The sequence below is a fragment of the Protopterus annectens genome, chromosome 8.part0 (genome assembly GCF_019279795.1).
Source record: "Protopterus annectens isolate FY-2018-M chromosome 8.part0, PAN1.0, whole genome shotgun sequence".
In the NCBI taxonomy this organism is placed as follows: domain Eukaryota; kingdom Metazoa; phylum Chordata; order Ceratodontiformes; family Protopteridae; genus Protopterus; species Protopterus annectens.
In genome coordinates this window covers 481,117,767-481,130,047 of record NC_056741.1, presented here as the reverse complement: position 1 = coordinate 481,130,047, position 12,281 = coordinate 481,117,767, and the positions used below count along the sequence as shown (strand labels likewise).

Below are 12,281 nucleotides of genomic sequence, written 5' to 3'. Positions count from 1 at the left end.
ATGACTCTTTTTTGACCCTTTTTTTTTTTTTTAATCTCTAGAGCTGCTTCTTCCTTTGAATGTCAGGAATTCGTCTGGGCGGCTTTGGGTAAGAATCGAAAGGGATGTGGTAGCCTCTGGTTATTATATTCTACACCTAAGAGCTGGTGGTTATCGACTGCCAGGCAGCATGGTGCAGAGAGACATGTTCCCCAACTGCTTTCAGAGGAATGCTATCAGGCTGCTCTTCAGGAGTGCTGGCAGGACTGTCCTTGGTTACACGGGCCCCTTCTGCCTTGGTAGGGGCATCTTCCAGAAGAGTTACCCCCTCTGCCTCTGGGGGTGAACTCACCACGTGGGTCATGAAAAAGACCCTGAGACTTTTTGTGCCACAACTTTCCACTCCCCTAATTCCTGAAGAAGGAATGCTGGAGGGTGAAAAGCATACACCTACAGCAGACAGGGTCTTACCGTCCTTCTCACACCTGGCTAGAATGTCCTTCACTTTTGGGCCAAACAGGGAAGATGCTTCAACTAGAGCATTCAGGAAGGAAGACTTAAACGGGTCCGTGAAATCACAAAGGCGCATCCAGGCGTGGCATCTCATAACTATGCCTGAACCCACAGCTCTTGCCACCCCTTTGGTTGCATGGGATATTAATCTCATGGATGAGTTCAATAATGATTCCAGGGTTGCAAGCTGTGAGGCAACTTTGTCACTCACCTCATCAGACACCTGTCCTGACAGAGTTCCACACAGTTCAGAAATTAAGTCTGTTTGGAGCCTCGTAAAATGTGCCAAATAGTTCAAAAACCATATGGCAAAGATCGAAGCAAAAACTTGTTTCCTTAATCTGTCCACCGCTCGGGACTCCCTGTTAGGCAGATGAACAGTCTGGCTCTCTTCTGTGAGCTCCTTCTTCATGGTCACTGCCGCCACCACCATAGAATCTACTGGTAGACCTTTAGACCAATGTAGGCTCTTCTCGGGGAGGGATAGAATTTTATCTGGTTTCCATGGGAATGGCTCAACAGAGTCAGGGTTCTTCCAGGCATGCTGCACCATGAGCTGGACTAGCTTGTCTGCAGGCAGGGTCACCCAAAAGGTAGATGGACGAGCATGAAAGGCCTGCAGGAAAACAGAATCCTCAGAGGAAGGGTTTTTGGGCTTCCAGTCACCCCTCTGTTTCAACATTTCAAGGATGTCTCCAAAGGAAACCTCTTCAGGGGGCGACCGTGGGGACCCTTCCCCATCGCAATCCGTATCCTCTGTAAGAGACTCCTCAGGGGAGTCTATGTGCTTCCTCTTGCATGACTTCTTCCCTGGCACCTCATCAGTGGGAACTTCTGAGAAGGACTCAGAAGAAGGGGCGCCCTGCAGTAGGGTTTCCTGTGGCTCGTGTCCGATGTCCCAAAACGGTGGCTTGTGCTAGCTGCAGCTCAGGGGGAGGGGACATCTAGGGTTCCGACGCCGGTGGTTTGCTTCGAGATGCAAAAGCCCTCTCCATCTCCCGGAAAGCAGACCTGCCTGAAGAGGGATGGGAGCCCAGCCCGGAACCGAGAAAGACAACCTTGGAACCGGGGTCACACCCTGCTCTGTCGAGCTCGCTCCTGAGAGATGAGCCTCAAGGAGGATTGGTGCCGGCAGGACTCCTGGTGCCATGGATGGAATCACAGATACACTCGGAACCATACTCTGCAACGAAAAGCCCGAAGATCAATCCTGGGCCTGAGGAAGACCTGGCTCCAAATGAGGCAAAGGCCAAAGGGTCAGTTCCGGGGCCACAGTGAGGTCCACTAATTGCACTGAGGATGTGGGTACCGAAAGAGGCGTCAGAGTTGAAGGCTTTGAAAACTGCAAGAAGGTCAAAGGGGGAGAGTAGGATGGAGTGAGTGGAGAAACACTTTCAAGTCCAACAGTTGTTTGGGTCTTAGAGGGTGCAGTAATCCCCCTGGCTGCCAGCAGCTGGTCCACAAGGTGCACCACATCAAGTTCAGAAAGGCTCCTGGTGGATCTAGTGGATATCCCTGACGGGGACTCTGGCCGTTCAAGGAAGGGGCTATATATCTGCCCCAGAAAGGGGTCCACTGACGAGGAGTATCGGGTCTGTTTTGCAGTGCCCACTGATACTACTGTCTCGGGTTTGGAGACGGGGATTAGTGGAGCAACTGCTGTAGTCATTGGTACCGTAGATAGGCTTGGTGCCGTAAAAGCACTCGGTATCGAAGTGGATGTGGCCATTGGAGGCTCAACTATGAATGGAGCCATAGTGATGGGTATGCGAGGCAAGCTCGGTGCCATGGCACTCTGTACTGAAGAGGGTGAGGCAATTTGTAACTTGGGTGCAGATGGTGCAGTAGACATTACTGATGCCGAAACAGGCACCAACGACATAAGACAGTTGATGGAACAATGTCATAGGGACTAGCTTCAGTTCCAAAGACACTTTAGGCATTTTTGGTTTGGGTAGCTTGTCCAAATCACCAGAAAGTGAAGAAAGCACAGAATATGGTCTTATCTTTTCCTTAAGAGGGGGAGAGCCCCTCCAACGCAGAAAGAGCCTCTGAAAAGGGCGTCTTAAGGAGGCCCTTCACAATTAGCTTGTTTTTGCATTCATTCAGAGTACGGGCACTAAACCCCTTGAAATAGAACATGGAGGTTGCACAGAGAGATGAGGCACCCCCAAATAATACACACAGTCGTCATGAGACTCGCTGTTTGGCATTTTCCTACTACATTTCAGGCATCGCTTAAAGCCTGACATTCCTTTCTTTTCAGACATATTCAACACACACAAACACTCAAAGAGGAGGCTAGAAGAGAGGTTATGTATGTGTCGATATAGTTTTTTTTTTTCAAGGTAAAGGAACAGAGGAAGAAATACCAGCAATGGTATTCAAGCATTACCACAAAGGGTAGGGAGAAAGGCCGTATCACCAACGGTACTAAGGTTACAGAAGGGTAATTAGGAAAAGAAGTCAAAAGGAAAGGGTAAAGGCTAGCGACAGACAAAGATGCACAAAAATCAGGAAAAATTACAAGAAACTCCTATCAAAACTCTGTTAAATATCAAAAAATGTTTGACTTAGCTGAGAGCTGGCTTGAACGCCGCTTTACAGCTACCTGGCAAATGAGATCTGATGTAACAGGGAGAAGGGTACTACGGGTAAAAGTTTAACTCGAGAGTTTTTCGGCTGGCGCGAGCTTGGTATAAGACCAACTCGGTTCCGAGGATGGAACCAACATCTCATCAGTGATGAATGAATGAAGATTAACAACATCAGATGTATATATCTTTTTAACCAATCTTCACCATGGCTCTACTGTCCTTATTTGAAGGAAGGAGCTTTAAGAAGGCAACAGCCTAGAAGGCTAATCAGTAGATACAGAAATCACTGCAGGATCCGATGAAGGGAAGAACTTGCAGGCATCCTGCACCTTACAGAACCCAACAGGTTTCTTTAAGAGCTGGAGGTTGAGAAACTGTATTCAGGGAAGCAGCAGAGAATGTATTCAGAAGTGCAGCCAAAGAAGAGATCGCTGAAGGTTTAGGACAGTCTATTTGTAACAAATTATAATACCTTTTCTGGACGTCCAATACTTGAGAGCAATCCCATTTGAAATTCTCCATCATACACAGAAGCATGTTGCCAAAGGAAAAAGCCTACAAAGGAAAATCAGAACGGATATATTCCTCCTCCTCAGAACAGTAGTCTAAAGATGAAAGTGACTGACAGAACTAAGGAGTCAGCCTCAAAGTCAGAATTTTCATCTGAAGACTCCAGATCCCTGGCCCTCTTAGGGATAGGAGACCAAGGAGGTGCAGGAACTGAGACCCCCTGAAGGGACTTCAATGCCATCAAGGCATTGAGCAAGCCTTGAATAAAGTCCAGACATTCCCTCTGTGGATCCCTGAGAGTAGACACCATATTCTTAGTTTTCTGCCTTTTCTTCACTGGAAAGTCCACTCTTACAAAACGCGGAGGCTCATATCCCCACTTAGATTCAGTTAAGGTACCTGGCACCCCTTCCCAAACAAGGATTTGAGGAATCCCCTTAGACCCCTCAGAAATAAGCAGCCAAGGTTCCCCCTCAATGTCTGCAGCAGATGTTTGGAAGGCCTCCAAATACATGCAAGAAGCAGGTTCCATGCCAAGCTCCAAAACGATTGTGGCAAAAGAAAGTGTTGACAATACACTGTTGTCCTCTGGGTTCTCCCACACCTCAGGAGAGATGTTCGGTTGAGGGTGGACAGCAGCAGACTCAGGCCTAGACTTGTTGGCCTTCTTCTTGAGCAGTGGCTGTACCTCAGGGCTAAAAGATTGAGAGGTTGTTTTCAAGGTAAATGAAAAGTGAAAAAAAAGCTGCTAAACAAAGTCTTGGGTACAAAAGCTTAACAGATAGAATAGTTGAGTATGGTTCTGGGATGCACCTCTGCAAAATAGGCACCTATCATGGCAGTTTCTATAGGGAATCTGCCTCCCACCTTGACATTTTCCTTTCTTGGATGACAAATACGCCACTAACAATAAAAAAAAAAAAAAAAAAGAAAAATTAACCCCAATGGGGTATTTATCTGAAAGACATCAGATTGGTAGAACCAGCAAAGGGAAGGGTGTTCAGATTGATATATAACAACAGCGTTAGAACTGGCAGCAACAAAATTCTGAGTTGGGAACTTGATGATATCTCCTTTATGCAGGGTCTATATTAAATAATCAAAATGTACTTACCTTGAACACCTATTCAATGACACAGGAATAGTGAAATTCACTTCAGCGAACATTGAAAATTTTACGAGAGTAAGTAATCATCTGTCCAGCATAACACCGCAACACACGTTACTCTAACTCAAACTCACCGAAGTAGGTGGCTGCTCCCCCCCTTCAACTATATTTACCAACTCTGAGATTGCACTACGGTGGGGAATAGGGCAAAGTTGTGGTGCTGGGCAGTTACTTCATTACCCTAGTCAGATTTATGATGTTTGCTGAAGTGAATTTCGCTGTTCTGGTGTTGATGAATAGGTGTTCGAGGTAAGTATATTCCAATTAATTAATATAGACCCTTTATGCCATACACTTGTATGGGGAGCATTTCTGACAAACTATGTTCTTTAGGTAATAAAGGCTTTGCTATACTGGTAGGCCATTCGGCTATCCTTGGCAGGAAATCCCAGATGAATATTGCAACAGTAATATGGAATGACATATGTAGACATCTCATGCACAAATTATTGGCTGCTATATTAGATATCGATTTTCCTGACCATGCTATTTGTACGAGGAATACATATTAAGATGTAAAAATTCCTATTTCCAATTCAAAGATAGATCTTTCTTTCATATTAGGGCAGGAAGGATGTGGAATGCATTACCTGGACATGCAAGACTGGGAAATGATTTATCAACATTTAAATGAGCATTAGAAAACTGTTTTTTTTTTTGTTTTTTTTTTAATTCTATAGTGATGGCGGTGGTGGAGCTGCGGTAGCGTTGTCGCCTTATAGTAAGATGTCCTGTTCGATTCTCAGCTAGAGCGTCTTCTGTGTGGAGACATGCATGAATGGGCATACCTTTGTTGAAGGTTGTGCATCACGGCCGGCAACTCGGCACGTGTAAAAATCTACTGCCAATCATTAGCGGACCGGAGTTCTGCTGTGGCGACCCCTAACCGGGAAAAGCTGAAAGACACAACAACACTGTCCAGTGATGCCCATTATGCAAACTTCTAATTGTTCAATGTAGGCCCTATATTTATTAGTTTACTCAATGAACCATGACTTGAATATGGCATTCCTATCATCACACCTCTCTTTTAAAAATACTAAAGCACAATAAAATTATAAGATTCACTAACCATTCAGCATCTGCTGAGCATTACTGTTATATGATTCATCAAACTAATGGGTTCTGGTCACAGGCAGGGCTACCTTTCTCCTAAATTCATTTGTCTTTTAAAATTATAAGTGAAATACATTGCCCATCGCTAAGAAATACTCCACTTATTCCTTAAAAATGGCGCAATGACCCAACTCACTTGACCACCATACTCGCTGAAAAAGCATTCTTCAAAAAAGCCCAAGCATCTCGGAATAGTTTACTTACTACATGTGATATAATACAAGGCTGATAATGTCTTACAAAAAACCAAAAGATCATCTGTGAAAAGAAAACAAATGCAAATGTTTTAGGGAGACTGGTAAACAGAGTCCTTTTTGACAAATACATTTAACATCAATCTAATTATCCTTAATTGACTCTTCTGATTACTTGCCTTACATTTTATATTCTGAGAAGATAACGCAAATGTTCTCAGGGCCCAACATATAAAGTACCTTCTTAGCTTTCTCAGTAGCTTGTGACATAACATATATAAACTTCTCACACTAAATTTTTAGCATACAATGTTTTACATTTTGTACTCTGTGTAAAAAATATAAACAATCACAGTGTCTATCATGCAAATTACATTCTTATCCTTTCAGTAATGTGGGTCTTGACTTTTTCTAATGATCTGTCATTTACATAAATTAAATTTCTAATTAATATATTTGAACTCTGCCCCGGTAGTGCAGCAGTTAGCGTTGTCGCCTCACAGCGAGAGGTTCTCCGTTTCGATTCTTGGCTGGAGCGCCTTCTGTGTGAAGTCTGCATAGTCCTCCCCACGGTCGAGTGACATTTAAAGACATGCAGGTAGGTACGTGCAGGAATGGGTGTGCCTTCTTTGAAGGTTGGGTGTCGGGCTGGTACTGTGGCACCGTAAAATCCACTGCCAATCATTAGCGGACTGGAGTTCCGCTGTGGCAACCAACCCCTAACTGGGAAAGGCCAAAAAACATTATGAACTCTGTTTAAAGTTTGACTCACCTGAAAAAACTTTCTACAGGCACTCATCTTTTACATCACCTTGTTATATATAATATGCTTTGTGCAATAGTTTTATAAGTTTTATACAATGATTGAACTATCAACAATTTATTGTCACCATTTAATTACTACATTGTCATATGGCAAAACAGATCTATTCACTGTAATGAGGCTCTGATGTCAATGTTATGCCAATGTTTCATTATCAAATTGTCTACTTATGTGTGTATCGTCTTTGACATGCTGGGCAGGTCATGACTGAAAAGGGTTCTTGGACCACACCTACCAGCTTAATCAACAAAATAAACAAGCATTTAAATAAAAATTCTGAAGCATGCAGTAGGTTTTAGGAATGCTGTTTCACTAATGAATCCAACTTGTAATCATAGGTATACCTTCACAGCACATAAGACAAGCAACATGTAAAAGATGCTGGTAAACATTCTGCTTTGCACACTTGGACAAGTGATTACTCCACCTGCATCCCATGCCCCGGCACTGTCTGATAAAATATTTTAAACAGAATATTTACTCTTTTCATTTCCATTTTCTGGAAGTAATACAATACATTGATGGACAGCTGTGTCAAAATACCTGCCCAAAATCAATTGCACAGAAATCAAGATTTGTGCTGGTAACCATTTGAAATGTTAGGAACTGCCAGAACAAGTCCTGAAACATGGAGACTGAATGGCAGAAAGAATAGACTTGCATATTCAAAGTCTGAGATGGCCATTTCTCCGAACATTCCCTTTTTTAGAGATATGGCGATCTGGACATTGGTGTGTGCGTATCTGATGGTGTGGTGGGTTTGTCTCTCATATCGTGGGGGGGGGCAGTGGGGTTTCCCCCTTCAAAAAATAAGTTTAAAGGAGAAGCGCAATGTTCAACATTCGCTGTACACCAGGATTATCGGGCTTTTTTTTTTTTGTGGTTGATTGGAATTGCCGACATTTCAACAGGGAGCCGGTTATGCAACGTGGAATAAGTCAACTTTTCACCTGGTACGGTCATTCTAGACTTAAATATAGTTAATAAAGTTGTGCAGAGAGTAAAACCACCAACATGAAAAGTGTCTGGAGTTTGTACACCACAAAAAATAAAAAAAGCTGATAGCTTTGTGAGAATGCTGCTTCACATGGGTTGTTATGCAGTAGTAGTTTTCACACAACTGTGCTCAACATTCTTCCTAGATCACATTTTTTTAGTGTTTCATGTCTCATTTTGCAAACCACAAATATTAAACCTAATGCAACTTGTTTCTTGCCTCCAAGGCCAATAATTTTAATGGTAAATCTTCATTGTTGTTTACTACTATACTTGCATTCATTTGTTCAGAGGAAAAAAGGTTCGGCTTTCACAAACTTCAGAGCATTAGATTTCACTGATTTATTAATTACCCTTATAAATATTCAGTTAGCTGCAAAATCAAACTTAATTTATTTAAGTGGGAATGCCATATTGTCCCTTAAACAACCCAGTACAATGATGATTTGATCAAAAATGAAGGAAATTAGCTGGTCCAAATTGTTGTGCTTAAATTACATGAATATATTTTAACATTAACAAAGTAGTTAGGTAAAGAAACAGAGAAAAGTGGGCACTGCTGCCACAGTCTCACAAAAGTAACAGCCAGACTCATAAAATATTAGTAATATACCTACTTGATTAAGAAATGACTGCAGAATGTTTTCAGAACAGTCATCTTTTAAAGACCATTGTATATAAAATATATTAAAACTATGGTTTTCCTTTCTGCTAAAATTTGAGTTGGATCACAGCTCTAAACAGCATCCTGGTATAATATCCAGCCTGCCAGCCATAAACAAACATCTATAACTTTTTTAGCAATTACTGAAAGTTTAGTGGTACACATTTACCTCTGCCTCCTTGAGACGTCTTTCAAACCAGCCTTTAGTACCTTCCGTGGACTGGATCTGTAAGGTGAGTTCCTCTATAGTCTGCTTTAGAGTCTCTACCTCGCAGCTCCGGCTCTGAAATAAGAGTGCAGGCAAAAAACAGAAGTTCATCATTGCTAGTGAGAAAATAAATTTGCTAAGGGGCAAAATGTATCCAATAGCACTGATGTTTCTCAACTGTATAAATGTGCTTACAGATTTTTAAACTCAGATATCACTAGCACCCAGAAGTCATTCACGTCATCCTTATGTGCACACTGTGTCCTCTTCAACTTTCTAGCTTCCACAATGGCTAAAGATTAAATAAAGCCTCATTCTTCTCTACATCTTACACACATGAGCCGTGACTTGGGATGATTATCCTTCCATCCAGCTCTCGCAGACCTCAAAACAAATATGTCACAACTAATGTTCCTATTATTTTTCTTGTTCTCAAACCTACTTTTACTTATCATTTGCATTCAATAGACAACATTTTGGATCACATGACTACAAATGCAGTTAATCAACAATATTTTAAATTGCATGACTACAAACACAGTCAAACCACATTACTTTGTCAAAATTAGTAAGCAATATCATCCATAGACTAAACATTTTCCTCGCATATTCCATATCACGCATTTTGGCAACCATCTTGTATAAATCATAACCATATTACTTTGTGTTAACCTTTCCCATAAAATAAGCATCATAATGATTGCATTGCATTTATGCCAGTGAGACCTCACCATTGATTATATTACAATTACATTACATACTACCTGCATTTAACAATTTTGGCATCCCTATATTTTCTTATAACAGGTGAATAAAAACAATGATTTATATTCTTTCTACACCTACCCATCTGTCCTTGTGTTATAATATCCTTACATTATTCAGACTCCTATGCCTCAGACCTCTATCAGACACAAGTATCCTTAATTTTTGTAATTATCATACAAGACTCTGCATCAATACATGGGTCCATATCTTTCTTGTCAAAACTACTTTACAATTCTTCCTTATTCTTCTTCTACTGAACAAAAATACACATCTTTGGATTACTTACTCATAACAAAAATTTCATCCAAAAGCAGTAACTACTGTTGATGATTACCATGTTTGCCTTTTATCTATCTTTTCTTTGTTTGGGTTCCTTCAACTCTACAGCCTCACAAATATTTTTTATATTTTCCTACTCTTTGGATATTTTGTACACCTTCCTACACTTCCTTCTCACTTCAGTTTTAACGTGCTTTTTCATCTCAAATTTTCTATACCTCATACTGCCTTTTCACTTTTTTTCCAGCATTTTTGGGTAGAATCACTGCTTCTCCTAATAGATCACAAAGGTATACAGTTTCCCTGTTTTAATTTTCCACTTCAACTACCCTTTGAGAGTCACCACACTCTGTCCTATACCATTTCCTTTTACCTTCTCCTCCTTGAGTTGTCTCCTCAGGTCTTCCTCCATTCGATTCTTCTCTTCATGTAGCTCTCTCAGTTCCTTTTCATACTTTGCTCTGATGCTCAACACCTCCTTCTCATGCTGCACCTTCACATTGCTCACCTCTTCTTTGTGCCGAGTCTTTTCCTGCTGCATGTCTATAGCCATCTCATCAAGCATGGCTTTCCTCTTTTCAGCAGTCTAGAATAAGAACAGCAATCTCAAGTTAAGCATGGGCAAATGTAAATAAACAGAAAAGAAAAAAAAAAACAGAAGCATTTATGCACATATAAGCATGCAAGTATTCTCACTTTTTACAATGTCAAAATTTTAGAAAAGCAATACAAACTGCACACTTCCCATTAGTGTGTCTGTGTCTGCTTTAACATTTAACAAATTTAAAATTTTAAAAAAAGTTTACACTCCTAAAATTGAATGTGTTGTGCTGTTTTGCTTCCTGTCTATTAAACAGTGCATTTTTTTATCGTCTGCTCTATTCTCATGAAATGTCAAGAATTACACTATGTGGGGCGTGGCCAAGGATGAACACAGGATAGCAGCAGATTTCTTCAGCTCCACCAATTTCATTACATTGACAGGAATTAATTACTTAAAAAATTAATTCTTGAAGTAATTTTCTTTCTAAATATGTTTGTTTTATATAGTTCTTGAACTATATCTAAAAAAGAAAGGAAATCTTAATAATATTCCTGTCAGAAATTACTTTGGAAATTTTCCTGTCAGTTTATCAGTCTGAAATGAGTTCCAGTAAGACAAATTCTCAAGACTCCAGCATCAAGAAAGAACTTCAGTCTCTGATAATTATAGTCCAGCAACTTACTGCTAAGATGGATAAAATGGATACTAAAATAGACACTTTCATAGAAAAAACTACAAAACAAATAGACTTGTTACATATGGACCTGCAACAACAGAAGATCCAGATGACAGGCAAAGAAGAAGCTGTGAATGACATGGAAAATAAAATACAAGAAGAGGAAATCAACATTGAGTTTCTGCTGAAACAAAATACACATTTACAAACAAAGCTGGATGACCTGGAGAATAGATCTAGGTGCAATAACATTAGGATTTTTGGACTGCCAGAAAATATTGAAGGTAACAATATTACTTCTTTTTTAACAACATGGCTCCCTAAAACTTTAGATTTACCAGAAGCATTCTCTTTTGGTATCGAAAGAGCACATAGATCTATAGCTAATACTAACTCTAACAAAAACTATCCTAGATCAGTTATAGTTAGATTTCTATCATCTTTTGATAAAGAGATGGTTCTTAAATCTGCTTGGGCTAAAGCTCCTGTTAAGTTTAATGAGACAACTGTGCGTTTTGACAATGACTATTCTTCCATGGTAATTGCTAAAAGAAAAGTTTTTCTGCCACTAATAAGGGAGCTTAAAAAAGCACAGTTTAAAACATGCCTTCTGTTTCCTGCCAAGCTTAAAATCTTCCTTCCTGATGGTCCTAAGGTATTCGATGATTTAGACTCTGCTTTACTGTTTGTCAAAGAAAAAAGGATTTTGGATAAAATAGAAGAAATGGAATGGGCTAGTTCTTCATTAAAGAGATTGGCAACTGAAGCTTCCTGGAAGACTTCAGAGAAGAAGAAGAGACTAAAAACAAATGATTTGTTATATGTTTTTTTCTCTCTCATCATTTTAGTTCATTATTAATCTTTTTGAATATAGTTCCTGCATTTCCAGAAAGCTACAAATATTTTGGAAAAGATTTAATCAAAGTTATTCTCTATGTGCAAAGAAATGTTTTGTTTCATAACCAGTCAAAATGCCTGAGGATTTAATGGCAGGCTGTGACTCGATTTGTTTTCTTTCTGAAAAAGTAAGGTTAGTAATTTGATACATTTTTTATCTTTATCTTTTTTTTTCCTTCTTCTTTTATTATTTTCTTTGTTTAAACAATGACATTCTATTTAGATTATGTAGTGGGTAAAGGGTGGGGAGGGCAGGGAGAGAACAGTAATGAAAATATCATTAATAGAATAATAACATATTTATTTCTTGTAAAAGTTTATAAGTTCTTCAAATGCTATTTCTAATTAT

General features: G+C 40.0%; 1 protein-coding gene across 3 annotated transcripts in view; it reads right to left on the bottom strand.

Annotated features, from left to right (window-relative positions):
* GRIPAP1 (GRIP1 associated protein 1) overlaps positions 1-12,281 on the bottom strand; it is a 2,851,684-nt gene that overhangs the window by 1,305,090 nt on the left and 1,534,313 nt on the right. For all 3 annotated transcript variants that reach the window (XM_044080007.1, XM_044080009.1, XM_044080008.1), the window contains 2 exons: positions 10,189-10,401; positions 8,730-8,843 (listed from right to left, as the gene is read on the bottom strand). In XM_044080007.1, coding sequence (XP_043935942.1) covers positions 8,730-8,843; positions 10,189-10,401 — 327 coding nt within the window. The remainder of the gene's footprint in view (positions 1-8,729; positions 8,844-10,188; positions 10,402-12,281) is intronic.